At 44.5% G+C, this 22426-nt stretch overlaps 1 protein-coding gene and 1 pseudogene across 1 annotated transcript; one reads left to right on the forward strand and one right to left on the reverse strand.

The window, feature by feature from the left end:
• Positions 1-3633: 3633 nt before the first annotated feature.
• LOC110531991 lies at positions 3634-10961 on the reverse strand (annotated as a pseudogene).
• On the forward strand, positions 10670-22426 carry tnfaip8l1 (tumor necrosis factor, alpha-induced protein 8-like 1). Its single transcript, XM_021576627.2, has 3 exons — positions 10670-10982; positions 21370-21649; positions 21900-22426. The coding sequence occupies exons 2-3, from the start codon at positions 21378-21380 to the stop codon at positions 22186-22188; spliced, it is 561 nt and encodes a 186-aa protein (XP_021432302.1). The 5' UTR covers positions 10670-10982; positions 21370-21377; the 3' UTR covers positions 22189-22426.

Consider the following 22426-nt stretch of genomic DNA (forward strand, 5'->3'; position numbering starts at 1 on the left):
CCCCACCTTGTCCGCTTCCGTGGCCTCCTAGCCACGGCGACCCTACTTAATGACCCCACTGGACTGAGGGGCAGCTCGGGACAGAGGGGCAGCTCGGGACAGAGGGGCAGCTCGGGACAGAGGGGCAGCTGCTCGGGACAGAGGGGCAGCTGCTCGGGACAGAGGGGCAGCTGCTCGGGACAGAGGGGCAGCTGCTCGGGACAGAGGGGCAGCTGCTCGGGACAGAGGGGCAGCTGCTCGGGACAGAGGGGCAGCTCGGGACAGAGGGGCAGCTGCTCGGGACAGAGGGGCAGCTGCTCGGGACAGAGGGGCAGCTGCTCGGGACAGAGGGGCAGCTGCTCGGGACAGAGGGGCAACTGCTCGGGACAGAGGGGAAACTGCTCGGGACAGAGGGGCAGCTGCTCGGGGCTGAGGGGCTCTGGCGCCTCTGGGCTGAGGGGCTCTGGCGCCTCTGGGCTGAGGGGCTCTGGCGCCTCTGGGCTGAGGGGCTCTGGCGCCTCTGGGCTGAGGGGCTCTGGCGCCTCTGGGCTGAGGGGCGGCACTGGCGGCCCCTGGCTGACTGGCGGCCCCTGGCTGACTGGCGGCACTGGCGGCCCCTGGCTGACTGGCGGCACTGGCGGCCCCTGGCTGACTGGCGGCACTGGCGGCCCCTGGCTGACTGGCGGCACTGGCGGCCCCTGGCTGACTGGCGGCACTGGAGGCCCCTGGCTGACTGGCGGCACTGGCGGCTCCTGGCAGGCTGGCGGCACTGGCGGCGCTGGGCAGACTGGCGGCACTGGCGGCGCTGGGCAGACGGGTGGCTCAGGCAGTGCTGGGCAGACGGGTGGCTCAGGCAGCGCTGGGCAGACGGGTGGCTCAGGCAGCGCTGGGCAGACGGGTGGCTCAGGCAACGCTGGGCAGACGGGTGGCTCAGGCGGCGCTGGGCAGACGGGTGGCTCAGGCGGCGCTGGGCAGACGGGAAGCTCCGGCAACGCTGGAGAGGAAGGCGCTGGACTAAGGAGCTCTGGCAGCGCCGAACAGGCGGGAGACTCCGGCAGCACTGGAGAGGAGGAAGGCTTCGGCAGCGCTGGACAGGAGGAACGCACTGTAGGCCTGATGCGTGGTGCTGGCACTGGTGGTACTGGGCCGAGGACACGCACAGGAAGCCTGGTGCGGGGAGCTGCCACCGGAGGGCTGGTGTGTGGAGGTGGCACAGGATGGACCGGACCGTGAAGGCGTATTGGAGATCTTGAGAGCAGGGATGGCACCAACCGCCCTGGCTGGATCTTCCGTCTAGCCCGGCAGATGTGAGGAGCTGAGATGTAGCGTATCGGGCTAAGCACGCTTACTGGGGACATCGTGCGTTCCAACGCATAGCACGGTGCCGGACCAGTACCATGCCCGCCACGGTTAGCACTGCTAGGCGCACTGTAGTGCTGAGATGGCACAGGACGTGGAAGGCTAGGGAGATGCACAGGAGGCCTGGTGCGTGAGGCTGGCAGAGTCTTCACCAGACCCCTAGCCCGCACCTCAGGATGAGTATGGAGAGCTGACCCCTGTGCCATTAAATCCCTGACACGCTCCGTCGGGCGAATGTCGTGCCTCATGCACCAAACCAGCAACTCCCTCATTCGTCTCTCCTCCAATTTCCCCATTAACTCCTTCACAGTCTCTGCTTCGCTCACCTCCAACACCAGCTCTGGTTCTGAGCTCCTCCTTGGCTCCTCACGATAAACGGGGGGAGTTGGCTCAGGTCTGACTCCTGACTCTGCAACACTCCCCCTGTGCCTCCCCCCAAGAAATGTTTGGGGCTGACTCTCGGGCCTCCGTCCGCACCGCCGTGCTTGCTTCACCAACCTCATTCTCCTGTAACCTTCCGCACACTGCTCCATCGAATCCCAGGCGGGCTCCGGCACTCTCCCTGGGTCGACCGCCCACCTGTCTATCTCCTCCCAAGTTGTGTAGTCCCGAAATCCTGACCTCGCTGTTGCTGTTCCTGCTGCTGCTGCCTCTGTTCCTTCTCCTGCTGCTGCTTTTGCTGTTGCCCGTTACCACGCTGCTTGGTCCTGTTGTGGTGGGTGATTCTGTAACGGTTTTCCTGTTGTGAAGGAGAAGCGGACCAAAATGCGGAGTGGTGGTTACTCATGTTTAATGGAAAAACGATAAACACGAACACTACAAAACAATAAACGTGGAAAACCAAAAAACAGTCCTATCTGGTGCAAACACAGAGACAGGAACAATCACCCACAAACACACAGTGAAACCCAGGCTACCTAAGTATGATTCTCAATCAGAGACAACTACTGACACCTGCCTCTGATTGAGAACCATACTAGGCCGAAACATAGAAATACCCAAAACCTAGAAAAACAAACATAGACTGCCCACCCAACTCACGCCCTGACCATACTAAATAAATACAAAACACAGGAAATAAAGGTCAGAACGTGACACTCAGAGCATGAGAAACAAGATTCTCTGGTCTGATGAAACCAAGATTGAACTCTTTGGCCTGAATACCAAGCATCACATCTGAAGGAAACTTGGCACCATCTCTACGGTGAAGCATGGTGGTGGCAGCATCATGCTGTGGTGATGTTTTTCAAGGGCAGGGACTGGGAGACTAGTCAGGATCGAGGGAAAGATGAACGGAGCAAAGTACAGAGAGATCCTTGATGAAACTCTGCTCCAGAGCACTCACGACCTCAGACTGGGGAAAAGGTTCACCTTCCAACAGGACAACGACCCTAAGCACACAGCCAAAACAACACAGGAAGTCTCTGAATGTCTGTGAGTGGCCCACCCAGAGCCCGGACTTGAACCCGATTTAAACATCTCTGGAGATACCTGAAAATAGCTGCGCAGCGACGCTCCCCATCCAACCTGACAATGCTTGAGGGGATCTGCAGAGAAGAATGGGAGAAACTCCCCAAATACAGGTGTGCCAAGCTCGTAGCGTCATACCCAAGACTCAAGGCTGTAATCGCTGCCAAAAGTGCTTCAACAAACCACTGAGTAAAGGGTCTGAATCGTTATTTAAATGTGATTGTTTTTAATTTTTAATGCATTTGCAAAAAGAGGAAAGAGTATAGATTGATGAAAAAAACGACATTTTAGAATAAGGCTGTAATGCAACAAAATGTGGAAAAAGTCAAGGGCTCTGAATACGATGCAATTTTCGGGGACCACTTCTGACTCGTGATTGCTAATTTCAGAACTACTGGCTAAAAAGTGTAGAACAGTACTAGAGAATCCCCTTAAATTATTTTTGGCATTAACTTCTTTATCATAAATCATTAGAACAAGGTCTACTCTTTATACACCAGTTGTAGATATCCTTGATTGGGTAATTATCAGTAATTAGATTGAACCCATTGAAGACAGCATTCTGTAGACAATAACAATTATATTGATCATTTACTCACTATCACCTCAATCTGGTACAGATAATATATTTTTTAAGCTTCATCGCTACAATAGTGTTCATGAGTTTTACTTGCTGTTTAAAAAGAGCACAATATATCAGCAAACCTTTCAGCCAAACAAATCAAAAACAAAGCTAAATTGAGACAAACATTTCTCTGTATCTGTGACAAAACCTGAGGCACCCTGAGGAATCCCTATAAACCGATATAGGTCCAAAGTCTCACCTCACCTCAGTCTCACCGCTTTGCCCAAGTGCTGGGTCAGCAGAATCAGGTTGATCAGAGTCACAGGGTGGCTGCTGTCCTGTTACGGGGGAAATCAGAGTTTGGAAAACACCCAGTTTCTCACAGCAGTGTCGCACTGTATGACCTTACTCACTACCCTGCTTCAATCACACGTTCTGAAATGTGTATACGACCACTTTAGTACTAGTGTATTCACATTAATCACTGGTCATAGTCTAAACAAGAGCATAACATGTGGGAGATCTTTTTGTGTAATTATTTAACCAAGGATCAGTCTTCCATGACACCCCAACAAGGTACTGGTTATGCTCTGGCCAATTATTTTTTTCTCATCTCAGATTAACTGCAGACCATGGGGACAAGAATACAGCATTGGGCACCACCTACTGTTCAATTGAAAAAGGTGCAAGTATTTCCCTTAAAATGGCACTAAACTTGTATTGCTCTGTGGTTGGATGAGACAACAGACATCAATTGGTTAAAGTAATTGAAATAGTACTATTCAATAGTCACTGTAACGTCTGTTACGTTCCCCAGTTTATGTGTTGTAGTTTGTGTTTGTGCATGTGTTTATTTCAGGAAATGGCTTCCTGAAAACCCTCAAGCAGCTGATTGGTCGACTCCAGGGCTAATTGGAGAGCTGACCCCGCCCCCTCGTCAAGACACAGCTGTCTCCAGTTACACATTCATTCTGAAGCTATATAAAAGCCAGTGTTCTGTTCAGGAGAGAGATTTTTGGAGGTAGGGATTGCTGAGAGAGATTTTTGGAGGTAGGGATTGCTGAGAGAGATTTTTGGAGGTAGGGATTGCTGAGAGAGATTTTGCTAGAGAGATTTTGCTAGAGAGATTTTGCTGAGGTCATTGCAGAGTGATTGTTTGTGATAAGGAGTTTTTGCTAGAGGTTGATTTTGCTGGGAGTTCATTGCTGAGAGTGGGTATGTTCTGTGAGTTTGTTGCTCAGAGCTCACAGCTCATGAGGGGCGAACTTCATCAACATTAGATATGATGGTTATTTGATGTCTGTTTCTTAGTTTGTTTGTAAAATTGTTTAATATTCTGTTTCATTTGTTCCCAGGGGAGAAGGGGAAGGCACATTGGGAGTGCTTAGGCAAAAGGCCCGCGGGCATACATATACCCGTAGTATATTCATTGTCTAGGCACACTAGGTAAGACCTGGGCGGACCACTCCCTGTATTTTGGTTAGGGCACCAGGGGGTGCTAAATTAGGTAAGTAGTGGGTAGGCAGGTAAGATAGGAGAGGGGGGGCTTTGAGATTTACTTTCTTTGCTTTGGTTCCGTCCAGCCCCTTTTCCCCATATTACTGTGTAAAGGAATAAAGTCCTTGTAAACGGTACCACATTCTGTCTGTTGTCATCCTTGCTCGCACCTACGGTCCATACCTCTTTCACTTCAGAGAGTTTAGTTGTAGCAGGGTGTTGCGTTCCCTCTTCATAGAGGCGTGCGTAACAACGTCCTATAATGTTATGCTATTAGTTAGTCTTTATTTAAAAACAACCCTTTACACATCTCTACAGATTCCTCTGTAGAATAAGATATTAGAGTGCATTTGAGGCAAGTAATGACCTTGTCTAGTGCCTCCTGGAGAACCCCTTCTGCCTCCTCCCACTTGTTGTGGGCCATATGACAGGCTGGCTGGCCATGAAGCAGAGTTGGTGAGTACTTATCCGACATCTCCTGGAAGATGTAGTAAGGATCCTGCAGCTTCTCTCCTCCCTTTAAAAAAGGAAAAAAGCAAGAGTGCAGTTCTCTTCTGTTCAGAAACTGAAATTGAGTTTTATTCTTAATGACTGCACAAAAAGCTGAATTCAATCGTAAAGTGATGACTACATTTAGAGTGAGAGTGGTTCTGTCAATAAAATACTATTTATTTCAGGTGGAGGGCTAATGGGGCCCGCTGCACTGAAGTATTCTAGCATGTAGGGGGGCTTCACCTAAAATTACCTTCTTGGTTTACCAGCCACTGTGGCAAGTAGACTGAAATCTACCTGCCACTGATTTTTTAAAATTTTATACCAGCCAAAAAACGTTTTCCACCATACAAAAACAAAACACAGATGACCATTCTTTGTAATCTTGCTAAAACAAAAGCATTGATTAGTAAGAAGTAATGTGATTTATTGCTAAATTACAGGGGGGGAAGATTACTGTGGTAACGGGGCCACTCGAGTCGTGTCAGGTGCGTCTGTGTGAGATTTAAAATCGCACTAGTAGTAGACGGCATCTCTTCGCTATCAGTTGACGCAGCAGACTCAAACTAACATTAAAAAAAACAACCAAGCTTGTGAACAAAACAATGTAAATATACATGAAACACAAGGACAAAGTCTCACTTTGTACACTTTCAAGTAAATTAGACAAACTTATGCCTGTGTGCAGCACCTCCAAAAATGAATCTATCAGCACAGTGCACAAAGCCAGGCAGTGTTGCTGTGCGAGGTGGGATTTTGTATTTCTTTATGCGATTAGCAGCTATAAAACAAAATGGCATAACTATCTTAAACAGCTACTGCAGCATTTGTTGGCTATTAATCACAACTCGCACATGTGCTCACTTTTTAGTTGCATATGCGAATGGGATGACCACCCTGCAAATTGACCACCCGCCTACATAGCTTGTGAAATAGACATTCTTGCCTGCCAATACCCAAATATACCAGCATTTGGCAGGTGTTAATTTTATGCCCTGGTCTTCACTATGGGCTGACACTCACAACAGCGATGTTGACCCAAGCCGTGGATAGTTGGGTCAGTGTGGCCTCCTGCATTTTCTTCAGCTCTTTCCTTTACATGGCAGGTGTTAAAATAAGTAAACAATGCCATATATGATCAACTTACATTTGCTGAATCCTTTTAGCTCAATTTACTTAAAAGTATTTAAAAGGAATTTGAATCAGATGCCGTGTTGAGCGGACATACCTTGCCAAATCAACACGTTCTAAACTCAGCAGCACCTGAATGGTCATGGCCATGCTGAAAAGAAAAGAGGGACATAAACGTACTGAATCACCCATAACAGGGGCTACAAACATTAATAGTATCCTGTGATTGTCTTTACCATTCCAGACTTTCGCTCTGGTGCAGGGACCACAGGGCAGCGTCAGAGTTCATCTCATGGTAGTAAATGGACGCAGTCATGACCAGGAAGGTTGTGTTGGCCACATCTACACTCTTGGCCATCTTCTTGTCAAGTTCAGCCACAACGGCATCCCTACACAAAAACAATATTGTAATGCCAGCTAAGGAGTCAACAAAGAGCATTTCATCTTGAGTTGTGTATCGACAGTTTACAATAACAATTCTGAACACTAATGGGTTCAGACCTTTTGGCCTCGTTGGAGCAAGCACCTTGACAGCCTGGAGCTCTGGCGAGGAACTGGCCTTGATGTCACCCATCACCACAGCATACTTCCTCTGAAACGAGACAGAATGAGGCGTGTTCGCTAATTGCACATGCTGATAGGTGGTGGAACAAAAATGTACACTCCTATAAACTGACTGTCCCGGCTATGTTATCTGTGCAATGTAGGCTCTGTTGAGAAGCCTTTTTGTCCTAGTACCGCTTGCCATGCGGTAGTAGAGAGAACAGTCTATGACTGGGGCAGCTAGGGTCTTTGACAATTTTTAGGGCCTTCCTCTGACACTGCCTGGTGTAGAGGTCCTGGATGGCAGGCAGCTTAGCCCCAGTGATGTACTGGGCCGTACGCACTACCCTCTGTAGTGCCGTGCGGTCAGAGGCTGAGCAATTGCCGTACCAGGCAGTGATGCAACCAGTATGCTCAAGTATGCTCTCGATGTTGCAGCTGGAAAACCTTTTGAGGATCTCAGGACCCATGCCAAATCTTTTTAGTTTCCTCAGGGGGAATAGGCTTTGTCGTGCCCTCTTCATGACTGTCTTGGTGGGTTTGGACCATTCTAGTTTGTTGGTGATGTGGACACCAAGGAACTTGAAGCTCTCAACCTGCTACACTACAGCCCCGTCGATGAGAATGGGGGCGTGCTCGGTCCTCCTTTCCTGTAATCCACAATCATCTCCTTAATCTTGGTTACGTTCAGGAATAGGTTATTATTCTGGCACCACCTGGCCAGGTCTCTGACCTCTTCCCTATAGGCTGTCTCGTCGTTGTCGGTAATCAGGCCTACCAATGTTGTGTCGTCTGCAAACTTAATGATGGTGTTGGAGTCGTGCCTGGCCATGCAGTCGTGGGTGAACAGGGAGTACAGGAGGGGACTGAGCACGCACCTCTGGGGGGCTCCAGTGTTGAGGATCACGGTGGCATTTGTGTTGCTACCTACCCTCACCACCCGGGGGCGGCCCGTCAGGAAGTCCAGGATCCAGTTGCAGAGGGAGTTGTTAAGTCCCAGGATCCTTAGCTAAGTGATGAGCTTTGAGGGTACTATGGTGTTGAACACTGAGCTGTAGTCAATTAATAGCATTCTCACATAAGTGTTCCTTTTGTCCAGGTGGGAAAGGGCAGTGTGGAGTGCAATAGCGATTGCATCATCTGTGGATCTGTTTGGGCCTTATGCAAATTAGAGTGGGTCTAGGGTTTCTGGGATAACTGGTGTTGATGTGAGCCATTACCAGCCTTTCAAAGCACTTCATGGCTACGGACGTGAGTGCTACGGGTCTGTAGTCATTTAGGCAGGTTGTCTTTGTGCTCTTGGGCACAGGGACTATGGTGGTCTACTTGAAACATGTTGGTATTATAGACTCAATCAGGGACATGTTGAAAATGTCAGTGAAGACACCTGTCAGTTGGTCAGCACATGCCCGGAGCACACGTCCTGGTAATCCGTCTGGCCCCGCAGCCTTGTGTATGTTGACCTCTTTAAAGGTCTTACTCACGTTGTCTACGGAGAGCGTGATCACACAGTCGTCCGGAACAGCAGATGCTCTCATGCATGCCTCAGTAATTACCATAGCTATACATGCCACAAAGTCCACCTATTTAACCTTTCAAATGTCAGCATTCTGCTGGTGGAAGGCAACCCCTGCATCGTAGGCCTATCCACTACCATGGACTCTTCTGGGGCACCATTCGAACCCTCAACCCTTTTCCCTGCTGCTGCATGTGAAATGCTCTGTTCAACCCTGCCTTTGGCCATCTCATTATCTTTCACCCCTGTGGGGCATTCGGAAGACGTGGTAGGCCGTCATTGTAAATAAGAATTTGTTCTTAACTGACTTGCCTAGTTAAAATAAAAATAGCAACAGGTCATATTTATCACTTTTATAACACATAATATGATCCTTTCCACATCTTGGACATATTGGCTTCTCCCTTCTGCAAACACTTGCTACATGACCAAAAGCTTTACAATGATCGCAGTGCATTGGTCTTGGGATAAATGTTCTGAATCTGTAGTTAATTTACCCTAACTGCACTTGAGTAGGGAGAGACATATCAAAATAACAGATACACTTCACTTTTTCACCATTCACAACACGATTCATCCGACGTGCTTCAATCACTCCAGGAATATATTTTTATTTCTTCAAAATCGACTTTCCACGAGACGCCAGATAAATTTAAAAAACCTTAAGGGGGTGCCCTGTTTTGAAGAGACACACACGAAACTTCATACTTATCAAATCGGTTAAGACAACAACGCACTTTACTTCTGATCTGCAGAAGCACAAAAAAAATCTAAACAAACCCGCCTCTTGGTATCCTCACAGCCTTCCCTTTACCCAGCACTCTCTCCACCAGTTTGGATAACTGAAATGGTTTCTTAAAGACTGGTTCTCTGCTCAGCTGCTCCTCATTAACAAACCGTACTCCTATTAGATACGAAGGGTCATTCTCACTCGTCCATTCGATCCCCTATGGGCTATGTTGTTGAAATGTTGTCTTGTTACCATGTTTGATTACATTTGTTTATTTATATTAAAATCCAGTTAATACACAACATTACATCATTTATGCTCATGTGTGTCCATTTGTTTCTGTTTACACGAAAATATTTGTTTTGTCTTTTGCCAACTAATCACAGAGAATATGAAAAGTAAATCGTTATTCGGTCACCTTTCTATGGGTGTTAAAATGATTTATATAGTTTACTTATTAGAAAAATGATTGTGTATATTCAAGCTAAATAGAGTGTGTATCTCGATAGTTATTGTATGGCTCAGAGATTAGCTAATGTATCACTGCTTGCTACAGAATCTCTCATTGGTTACAAAATTGCAATATCCAAATGCTCCACTGAACAGAGCTTCTTAACAAGCTTTCTCTCTAAATGGCCTGCTAGTTTGCAGGTTGCGGGTGAAGGTAAACTACCTTGTGATAAGGATGACAGTAGGCTAAGCATAAAATGCAATAATATTGACGACTGGATTGCAGAGTACTATGAACTAACTAGGCTATGTAAATGTGGTGCTATTCTATAATATTATGTATTTTAATTTACAATATATGTTTAAAATAGCCCTATCAAATCTGGCTTGAGTTAGGCCTATTTATATCCATTTACATCCAGACCATAAGAGAAAAATAGCTTGTTGATTGTTTAAAACACATGGCATTCACAATGAACACCATAACCCTCCGGAATTCCTGCTAAACCCATTCATTCATAGACCGGGGAAAACGGTGCTGTCCGGTCCAGAAAACATCCGCTGTAAAACACCTAGATGTCTGGTTTACTATATCTCGCTCTCTCTGTTGTGTGTCCTATGTAAATCAGTTTTAATCAATAACGTTGCCGAAATCATCTACTGAGGCAATATTTTCCATTAATTAGGTCAAATAATTAATCTTCATGATTTATGATTAAATAATTGTGCCGTCTACTAGGCTTTTTGTTTATGACAAACAACTCATTGGGAAATTTCCAACCTTGGATTTGGGAGCTAGATGAGGTTAATTACTGGAAACAGAATGGGGGCAGGGAATGTTGAAGTTATAGCAGGAATTTCCCACAGTATGATTGGTTTGATACATTTTTACTGGGCACTTCCATTGGTCCAGAGTAACATCAATCTCGAATTTTCGAAATCCCTCAAATTTGAATCTTTTTGTGAGGAGGAGTCGGGTTACAAACTCCTGTAACCGAGCTCAGCAGGGAGAGAAGAAACAGTCTTTCAATTATTTATACACACCAGTACCTGATACAAAATACAGTTACATGGAAGACAAAGAATCGCAAGTAAAGACGAAGAACCGACTCATGGTGATGTACATGGATTTGCTATGGGTTGCCATAATGAAGACTCGAGATTTTGCCTAGATTAAATTGTCAAATTGTAGCAGCGTAATCCACGGTCCCTTTACTCACCCTCCGCATCCGGTTTGATTTGAACGAAAGGTAAGTTCAACATAGATGGATGGTATTTTAGCCTATGCTTGACCAGTCTTTGAGAAACATTTAACAAATAATAGGTTACATAGTCCTTTGAAACTATACAATGGATGATGGGAGGTGGCAGAATTGGCTAAAGGAAGGCTGAAGCCCAATTTGCCCACAACATTTACATTACACTACATTACACTGCCTATTCTAGTTATAACTAATGTCATTCGACCTTAAATGCAATAATAGGTCCACGATATTGTTTGCCAACACAAGATTTATAATTATATTTTTATTTCCTTATGTTTGGTCAGTATTTTGGTTTGATGTATTCGTTTTGAATGGCAACTGTCATTTTTTATGTGAATGATTTAATCCTTAGAAATCGAAATACATTTTTTAAATGGTTTACAAATCAATAGTTTTTTAATGGAATACCCCACAAAAGTTGAAGCCTAGTGTTAATCATGTTCCTTTCTTGCGTTTCAAACGCCACTGTCGCGTTTCAAACGCCACTGTCGCGTTGCAAGCCTTCTTTCCTCCAAGTTATTTAATCTCTGTATGAAGTGTATATCAAGCGATTTGTTGAAGATGTGCCTGCTTGAGGCCTTACTCCGCATTTTACCCCATATAACATACAAAATGTAGCAACAAAAAATGATGTTTTATATGTGACTGTTATTTTTGAGATAATCGAGATGAAAGCTTTTCTACTAGTATGTGTATGAATACCCTCTGTGTATTCTGGCAGGTAGTACAATTTATTATACAGCACTAACTGTTTGTCACTAGTAAAAGGAGAATCAGAACGTTTTCAATTTGCATGAATTGCGGTCTTGAATGAGTTGCCTCTTGCAGCTTTAACCAGCTGTGTCTGTGAAGAAATTATTTATCCAAATGTATTGGTCGCATACACATATTTGGCAGAGGTTATTGCGGGTGTAGTGAAATGCTTGTAATATTGATTTATTTTGATTGATTTTGTTTTTCTAAACAATTGTTGCTACCCCGCTGTGTATGTGCGCCTGAAACCCTAGACCCACTCCAATTTGCCTACTACCCCAAAAGGTCCACAGACGAGGCAATCACACTGAACACTGCCCTAACTCATCTGGACAAGAGGAATACCTATGTAAGAATGCTGTTCATTGACTACAGCTCAGCATTTAACACCATAGTACCCTCCAAACTCGTCATTAAGCTTGAGACCCTGGGTCTCGACCCCACCCTGTGAAACTGGGTCATGGACTTTCTGACGGGCCACCCCCAGGTGGTGTGGGTAGGAAACAACATCTCCACCCCGCTGATCCTCAACACTGGGGCCCATTCTCAGCCCTCTCCTGTACTCCCTGTTCACCCATGACTGCGTGGCCATGCATGCCTCCAACTCAATCATCAAGTTTGCAGACGACACTACAGTGGTAGGCTTGATTACCAACAACGACGAGATGGCCTACAGGGAGGAGGTGAGGGCCCTCTGAGTGTGACGTCAGGAAAATAACCTCTCACTCAATGTCAGCAAAACAAATCGAGACCATCCTGTCGGGCTGTATTAGCACCTGGTACGGAAACTGCTCAGCCCACAACAGGAAGGCTCTCCAGAGGGTAGTGAGGTCTGCACAACGCATCACCGGGGGCAAACTACCTGTCTTCCAGGACGCTACATCACTCAGTGTCACAGGAAGGCCAAAAAGATAATCACGGACAACAACCATCTGAGCCACTGCCTGTTCACCCCGCTATCATCCAGAAGGCGAGGTCCGTACAGGTGCATCAAAGCTGGGACCAAGAGACTGGAAAAACAGCTTCTCAAGGCTATCAGACTGTTAAACAGCCATCACTAACATTGAGTGGCTGCTGCCAACATACTGACTCAAATCTCTAGCCACTTTAATAATTGGATGTAATAAATGTATCACTAGTCACTTTAAACAATGCAACTTTATATAATGATTACATACCATACATTACTCATCTCATATACTGCACTCTACAATCTACTGCATCTTGCCTATGCCGCACGGCCATCGCTCATCCATATATTTATATGTACATATTCTTATTCATCCCTTTACACTTGTGTGTGTGTATAAGGTAGTTATTGTGAAATTGTTAGTGCAGTAATATCTATCGGAACTAGAAGCACAAGAATTTCGTTACACATGGTTAGCAGATGGTAATGCGAGTGTATGTGACCAATAGGATTTTATTTGATTTGGCTATGGCTGACAAACAGGTGGGTCAGTTACAGCTACAGTTTGTTTGCTCGGCTAACTGAGAACTGAGGTCCACTTTGGCCAGGAAGCCAGCTCCAAAATCCCAAACATTAATTAATGTCAAACCTGTTTGTCATGATTTCTGACACTCAAGCACTGCTGGAAATGTATGATTATCCCTGTGGAGATGAAAGGTAACTCATTGACAAGAGCAGTACAGAGGTGTTTGACCTGATTTACAAGACTGCAAAGTTCAGTTGGCCAGCAGCCTCAGTTGTTACCTAGGAAATATGAAACACTCTGTGCATGGAAGGGCAGTGAAACCTTTCTAGAAAGAAGACTGTGACAGACTAGAGACAATTGACAGAGTATGCCTTTGGGACATTTGTGTGTGTGTGTGTGTGTGTGTGTGTGAATTGTAGGTCCCCACAAGGATTGAAGAACGAAATGTGTGTGTGTGAATTGTAGGTCCCCACAAGGATTGAAGAACGAAATGTGTGTGTGTGTGAATTGTAGGTCCCCACAAGGATGGAAGAACAAAATGTGTGTGTGTGTGTGTGACAGGGTTGGGCTCAATAGATTAACATGGCGAGGCATTGCTTAACATGACCACGCCCCTGAGTAGGGTACAGATGTGGGGTACTCCCTTTACTCCAATGTTTAATTGTCTACTTTACTCAGAACCTGACTGGCTGTATTATTAGTTGTTTTATCATTACAAACTCAACAAAAATAGAAACGTCCTCTCACTGTCAACAGCGTTTATTTTCAGCAAACTTAACGGTGTGTAAATATTTGTATCAACATAAGGTTCAACAACTGAGACACACTGAGCAAGTTCCACAGACATATCACTAACAGAAATAGAATAATGTGGAATAATGTGTCCCTGAACAAAGGGGGGTCAAAATAAAAAATAACAGTCAGTAGCTGGTGTGGCCAACAGCTGCAGTAAGTACTGCAGTGCATCTCCTCCTCATGGACTGCACCAGATTTGCCAGTTCTTGCTGTGAGATGTTACCCCAATCTTCCACCAAGGCACCTGCAAGTTCCCGGACATTTCTGGGGGGAATGGCCCTAGCCCTCACCCTCCGATCCAACAGGTCCCAGACGTGCTCAATGGGATTGCGATCCCTGATTTTATAACTAGGATGCCAAACATTTCTTGCACACTGTTTTGTTTGAACAATAGTAGGAGAAAGACCACCAAATCAACCCTTACAAAAAAAGATAGCCTGTTTGTAACTGTAGCTGACTGGGGTATTTTGGATGCAGTAATTGCAGTATAACTGCAGTTATTCTGCACTCTAACAGCAATCTTTTTTTGTAAGAAAAGTTTAAACTGCCCAAGGCCTAGGTTAAACGAACCTCTTGGTTTCAGGCTATATGCCGCGATGATGATGATGATGATGATGGAAATATGTGGGCTCTGGTTACTCAATACATTTGTGTGTTCGAAGGACTTAATTCACAGTAAATCGCTAGCTAACACTTCTTTGTAGCTATGTGTATTGCCTGTGTAAACCTGGAAATTCCACCAAGTTGGTGTAGATTTTGCCATAGGCTACTTTGGGCCATTTGGTAGGGTTGTCTGCACAGCTGGTCTCAGGCAAGTGGAAAGTACATATAGGAAGTCCTAAATGCATAAACCGTTCAAGGGCAGGCAAAGACTGGAAGTAGTTACGCGGCATATGTAAGACTAGCGATTATGATCTAGATTAACTTATTTCGCAAGCCAGCCAGTTAACGTCAATTAACCTGAGAAAAAGCTAGATTTAAACAAATGGTGACGTACAGTACCAGTCAAAGGTTTGGACACACCTACTCATTCAAGAGTTTTTCTTTATTTTTACTTTTGTAGAATAATAGTGAAGACATAAAAACTATGAAATAATACACAGAATCATGTAGTAACCAACAAAGTGTTAAACAAATCAAAATATATTTGAGATTCTTCAAATAGCCTTGATGACCGCTTTACAAACTCTTGGCATTCTCTCAACCAGCTTCAGGAGGTAGTTACCTGAAATTCGTTTAAATTAACAGGTGTGCCTTAAGTGAATTTGGGGAATTCCTTTCTTTTCTTAATGCGTTCGAGCCAAGCAGTTGTGTTGTGACAAGGTAGGGGTGGTATACAGAAGATGGCCCTATTTAGTAAAAGACCAAGTCCATATTATGGCAAGAACAGCTCAAATAAGCAAAGAGAAACGACAGTCCATCATTACTTTAAGCCAATAACTTAGAAAGTTTCTTCAAGTGCAGTCGCAAAAACCATCGAGCGCTATAATAAACTGGCTGTCATGAGGACGGCCACATGGAAGGAAGACCCAGAGTTACCTCTGCTGCAGAGGAAAGGTTCATTAGAGTTACCAGCCTCAGAAATTGCAGCCCAAATAAATGCTTAAATGTTCAGAGGAGACTGCGTGAATCAGGCCATCATGGTCGAATTGAAGGACACCAATAATAAGAAGATTTGCTTGGGCCAAAAAACACGAGCAATAGACATTAGACCGGTGGAAATCTGTCCTTTGGTCTGATTAGTCCAAATGTATTTATTTTTTATTCCAACCGCTGTGTCTTTGAGACACAGAGTGGGTGAATGGATGATCTTCGCATGTGTAGTTCCCACCGTGAAGCATGGAGGAAGAGGTGTGGGGCTGGTGGCACTATGTAATTTATTTAGAATTCAAGGCACACTTAACCAGCATGGCCAACGCAGCATTCTGCAGTGATGCACCATCCCACCTGGTTTAGCCTTAGTCCCACTATCATTTGTTTTTCAACAGGACAATGATCCACGCAGCCTGGAGGTATGTTAAAGGCTATTTGAAGGAAGAAGGAGAGTGATAGTGCTGCATCAGATGACCTGGCCTCCACAATCACCCAACCTCAACCCATTGAGATGGTTTGGGATGAGTTGGACCGCAGAGTGAAGGAAAAGCAGCCAGCAAGTGCTCAGTGTATGTGGGAACTCCTTCAAGACTGTTGGAAAAGCCTTCCAGGTGAAGCTGGTTGAGAGAATGCCAAGAGTGTGCAAAGCTGTCATCAAGGCAAAGATGCCTACTTTTGAATCTAAAACATTTTGATTTAACATTTTTTGGGGTTACTACATGATTCTATAGTTTTGATATCTTCACTATTATTTTACAATTTAGAAAATAGTAGAAATAAAGAAAAACCCTTGAATGAGAAGGTGTTAACTTTTGACGGGTACTGTAAGTATAATGCAACAGCTTTACTGTCTGTGTTTGCTGGTCGGGTAACACCTTAGTGGCAGAATACATATCAGGCAAATCATTTGTTGTGACAGCCAAGTATGTTAATAACAACATGTGAAAACGTTTATTGAAACGACAAAGTGTCTGTTTGTTTAGGATGACGCCAAATTTAGGCTAATTACATGGGAGTGATGGGAGGACCCTATGTCTGTACCCTACTCGGGGGTGTAGTCATGTTAATCCACACCTCGCCATGTGTCTCTCTTCCAAATTTTGGAATTTACTCCCATTCAACCATAGATACTCATGAGTTAAAATTTGAATTGACCACACCCACAGGATTCTGTGTTTGAGAGGTAGGATGTAGTGCTATTCAAAGAAATTCCACTCAATCATAGATGGGTTAGCTGTTAACGTCACCAAAGCAATGCTTCCATGGGGAAGTCCATTGGAAGTTGTGATTCTGGATGGCCAGATGGCTGGCTAACAATGACAAACTGCCATGTGGCGAATCATAAGTTGCTCGAATCAGCTAGTTTTATCTTGTTCTTGATACTATGTCCTGTTTTGACTGATTTCATGTCAATGCTAAAATTTGCTAGCTAACCAACAACTGTAACGAACAATGTATTTGAGAGACAACAAGTGCTCATTTTGAAATGTATTTATTTCAATATGCATTGGAGACAAAATATAGTTTACATGTTCTTAAGTCTAAGCCAACCCTGTCTGTTTTGCCCCATAGTTGCGCATGTGTCGGTTTTGTTGCTTAACAACCAACCCGTCTATAGAACATGAGTTTCATTGAATCTAACAGGTCACACTTCCAAAGAATATATAACTTTTCTCAGGAAGCAATGTTCATATACTTTTAACCTTAGTGCTTAGAATATTTGTCCATTTGTCCATCTTTTTGAAGGCTTCAAGGTCAACTTGAGGGTTAAACTAATGCATTCTGAGATGTAGTATTTTTCCCATATTTAATGAAATTTAAAAACTTAGAATTTGCATAAGGTTGTTTTTCTTGATCATTCTTTTTAAGTTAAAACAATATTTTCTATGCTTGTATATAACGTGTTTTTTATGTACAAGATGCACAGTATATTTGTATAGACAGCACCTAATATATACTATAAGAGGCATTTTACTATATTCCATTTCCTTTTTAATTCAAATTGCAATTCTGGATTCTGTTTACTACTTAAATTAGAATTTTATTGAAATTTGAGGCATTTTCAATTCTGAATTGAGCCCACACGTGTGTGTGTGTGTGTGTGTGTGTGAGAGAGGTGTGTGTCTTTGATCGCTTATCTGTCGGTCAATAAAACACTTTTTGATGTGAAACTCCTTTGTAGGCATGCCATGTTTCCTCAAAGTCCATGTGGTGGTGCCATTGTCAAAAACTGATAACAGACGAGTTAGTCATCCACAAGTCATCTACCTTTATCTATGGGTCTATTGTTTTAAACTGGTTTCAGCTTGTATTTACTTTCAACCTACTCAATATTATGTTAATGCTATGTCATGTCTATGACAAGGATACCATTGCTGCATCACAGCTGTACATTTCATTTTATAGTTGCACATACAGTTGGCTAACAACGAGGGCTCACTATCCATTCACATTTGTCATAATATTTTCCACCATTTGTCCCTGATGTTGTTTGACCCCTCAGCCAGGTCCCACATTTCCTGGTTCACCTGTGGCATCAATCTCTTACCCTGGTCTATTTTTTTTCAAATTGGTCATATTAATTATTAATCTGTGATCCATTTAATGCTGCCACGTTAATTATTAATCCCACAGCGGGCTCTTTCAGATCTGAGAAGACAGTAAAAAAGGGACGGTCTCCCCCTTAGGCACTGTGCACAACCCCTGATACTGTGTGGGAGGATGATAGAGCGACACACACACACACACACTGACACACGCATCACAGCCATACAAAACTGAGTTCCCAGCACTCATCAGCGCCTCCACTGTTATGCAACAGCTCAAGAGTAGGAGAGATTAGAGGACAGTAGGAGAGTAAGAGAGAGGAGTAAAAACTACACTTGATGAAATTGTAGTAGGCAGTAATCCTAATTGATCCTGTTCATTACCAGACAGAAGAAATGTTTCATGTGAAGAGCTGATTGTGAGGTGATCAGTTCAGACCCAACACAAAGCACGGATACATTTTACATAACCATTGTGCATTGTCTCTTATTGTAGATAAGGATGACGTCATACATTTCTGTAAATCTAAGTTCCTGAGACATGTTACAGTACTAAAGAAATGTGTGGGGATTTTCCCCCTATTTTGAATTAATATTATACATGTAGGGTAGGCTATGCAATTGGAATTATAAGCAAGCCACACAGCCTAAAACATATTCACTCTTGAATAATATAAACTCTTGTTCAAAGTTATATAGTTACAGTATTTCCAGACATGCTTGCTTAGTTATTCTACCTTTTGATATTTTGAAGTAGTTTCACAGAAATGTCTATACAGATTTCTGCCAGCCAGTCTAGTTTTGAGTTGGGGGAGCAGTATTGAGAATGGGTGGGGATTCATATCATCTTCCCTGAGGCTTAGGAGTGGGGGGGGGGGGGGGGGGGGCTGCGGCAGAGTGGACAGGAAAGGGAGCTCCAGATGTATCCAATCATTGGTCCTCTCTCACCTGACCCAATCATACTAGCCTGACAGACTTTCGGACACATGTTTGGCCATCAAACCTCCACAGGCCACTTTTCACCTGCAGGAAGGTAAGTGCTTTTGGGGACGCTGGCCAGGCAGAGTCCCTGGCTGCCAAAGAGGCCCAGGGTCGGGTTTCATTTCCATGAGTCATGTTTACCTACCTGTTCTACTTTGACTGAGGTCTTGTTTTGTTAAACTATATAGTTTAAGCACTCTGGATTACACTGCACTGATGTTGGTTTAAGTAAATCCAGTTGATACGCCAGCACTTTGTCTCTCATTCCAGAGTGCCTGTCCAACTCAAAGAGAACCTGTTGCTCTGTTGTATGTGGGAGATATATTGGCTGAACACAGTAATGTTGTCACTGTCATGTTTCGTTCTGTTTTCAATCCATTCCAGCAGTGCCTGTATAAATAGTGCTGAGATGGAATCCAAGCTTTCCCTGCCTGGGCCCAGTTCACACAGCAGCTTATATTTGGCCATAACTCCCACTGCACAGTTACAAGGCAGGAGTCCTTGATAGAAAAATGTTTCATCATTCTAAGCGCTTGTCCTTTCATGAAGCCTTGTGAGAGAGACGGCGAGAGAGGATCTACCTACATTTGTGATTGCCAGCTCCAGGAAGAATTTGTTGTCTTTTCTTTGGCTTTGACTAAAACTACAGACGCTCCTGAGTATCCATCACATCTGAAGTTAAGTGTTTGGATTCACTGTGGTGAAAGACAAATACAGGCTTTTTACTTCTTCACGGCAGTATTAGTCATCACAGCCACTGACTCATTCAAGTTATTCTCTTTGACAGGAGAGAAATTTAATGAGCCCCCTGAAAATCACTTCACTCTCCAGGCTCTGAAAGGTTTCTTTTTAATCCACTGAATCTGTTTTTTCATACTTCCAGCAGAGAGAGGCTTGTGAACTTTGATTTCTTTGTGCAGTGTCGCAAGCTGTACTTTTCTCTATCCTCAAAGAATCTGTTCAGATTCTCATTGACACATTGTGATTGAATGTAGCAGGCAAAGTGGTGGTGGTGTTTTTTTTTTTTTTTTTTTTTTTTTTACATCCCTCTGACAATGTTGCAGGGAGAGCTTGTCTTTGGTTTCTGACGTGGGTACTCCCTTGGAAGAAAAAGTGTCCCGCTGACACTCAAAGGAGACCAATTGGTATTCTTGGAGAGACAATGCGGATTGGAGTGGAATCTCATGAGTCACATAGCAGGCACATTTTCATTCTGCAGTCAGTCAGCTGCGTTACAGTAATAATACTTAGCAGATATTACTGTTGGTAAATATGAGGATTTGTATTAGCGTCTAGTCACATTTAGGATTTTAATAAAGGTTTTATGTTTTAATCTTGGAGGGAGTAATGATTGCTATGCTATGCTAGAGATGTGTACAGATCTAGGCTCAGCTTACCTTCCCTAACTTATAACTTTAGCCTTTGGGGGGTAAAATGAGCCGCTGACCTTGGACCCGTCTCGAGGTAACCTCATCCTACTTCCTTAGGGATTAAGACAGGCTGAACCTGAACCTGTCATTCCTGGGTTCTTGTTAAGAAGCTACTGCAGTACTGTCGGGCCCTGGACCGGGCTCATCTGGCTGAGGAAATGCAAAAGATATGAAAGCCTGTGGCCCCCTGACCCATTGTTTATGAGCTGCCACAATGTGTTGAGGCTTCCTCTGAGTCATTGTGGTTTGGCAGGCAACACCCACAGCTTGGAGCTAGCCTCCACAAATGTGCACACGTACGCTATAGCCCATCCTCACATAAACCTCTTGTTTTCTAAATGTGGATTCAGCCGGTAGCTGCAGAGACAGTCCTATCATTGGCTGCTTTGCAGAACTGCAGTGAGTCTCATCACTCCTACATGATGTCATTATTGTATCATGTCACTGGTATCTTAAAGACCCCGTCACCAATTAAAATAGAATCGATGTCCCGTGACATCATAGTTATACTAAGGGATTGCACACCGGTAGCAAGACTCTTCAATGCCTTCATTCAGATGAGAAAATGAAATAATGAAATGTGATAATTTGCATAAAACAGTTCATTGTCTGTCTGCAGTATGTTTTATTATTTCTGCATGATCTGCTGGTGCTAGAAATGCAAAAGGCAAATATGGGTTTCCCATATGTTGTCAGGAATGCATCCAAATAAACATCTGTTATTTCCTCTCTGTACAGTATATAATTAAGAAGGAAGAAAATCCACCATCTGGTTTCAGTGAGTGTGCATCTGTATGACCCAAATCTCTTTTCTCCGTCCCTCTCTCTCGCCCTCCAGACGTCATTATGGACTCCTTCAGTACTAAGAGCCTGGCCCTTCAGGCCCAGAAGAAGCTGATGAGCAAGATGGCCACCAAGAGCATGGCTAACCTCTTCATTGACGACACCAGCAGTGAGGTGCTGGACGAGCTCTACCGCGTTACGAAGGAGTACACGCACAACCGCAAGGAGGCCCAGAAGATCATCAAGAACCTTATCAAGATGGTGGTGAAGCTGGGAGTCCTCTACCGCAACAACCAGTTCAGCGGGGAGGAGCTGGTGCTGGTTGAGAGCTTCAGGTTGATTATGCTATATGATTATATTATGGCTGTAGAGAGCATTAACAGGGTTATAATGGCCTTTGATTAAGGGTTGACAGCCATGGTTGTTGAGGGCTAATTTGCACAGGTTTTTATTCCAGCCCTGATAAAAATAATCATTGTGTTGGGCTTGAACAAAAGCTGTGGTCCTCAGAGAAATTGCATGTGGTTTGCCAGCTACTGTAGTTAAGCCATCATGCATAACAACTCTACTGCGTCCCCTTTCCAGGAAGAAGGTCCACACACTGGCTATGACGGCTGTCAGCTTTCACCAGATCGAGTTCACGTTCGACCGGCGCGTGATGAGCGCCATCCTGAATGAGTGCCGCGAGTTGCTGCACCAGGCCATCAACCGCCACCTGACGGCCAAGAGCCACTCGCGGGTCAACCACGTGTTCAACCACTTTGCCGACTGTGACTTCCTCGCGGCGCTCTACGGGCCGTCTGAGGTGTACCGCGGCCACCTGCAAAGGATCTGTGACGGCGTCAACAAGATGCTGGACGAGGGCAACCTTTGACCTCTCCCCAGGACCTTTTGACCCCTCCCCCTTTAACCTTTTGAGGCATTACCTGGTAGTGTGAAATCCACCACAGGGTTGCCTTATTGGCTTGCATTGTTGTTTTTAAGAGACTGACGTTATGCATATTGTATGTGGACATTTACAGTTGATGTCGGAAGTTTACATACACTTAGGTTGGAGTCATTAAAACTTGTTTTTCAACCGCTCCACAAATTTCTTGTTAACAAATTATAGT

Source organism: Oncorhynchus mykiss, chromosome 1 (genome assembly GCF_013265735.2).
Source record: "Oncorhynchus mykiss isolate Arlee chromosome 1, USDA_OmykA_1.1, whole genome shotgun sequence".
NCBI classification, from domain to species: Eukaryota; Metazoa; Chordata; class Actinopteri; order Salmoniformes; family Salmonidae; genus Oncorhynchus; species Oncorhynchus mykiss.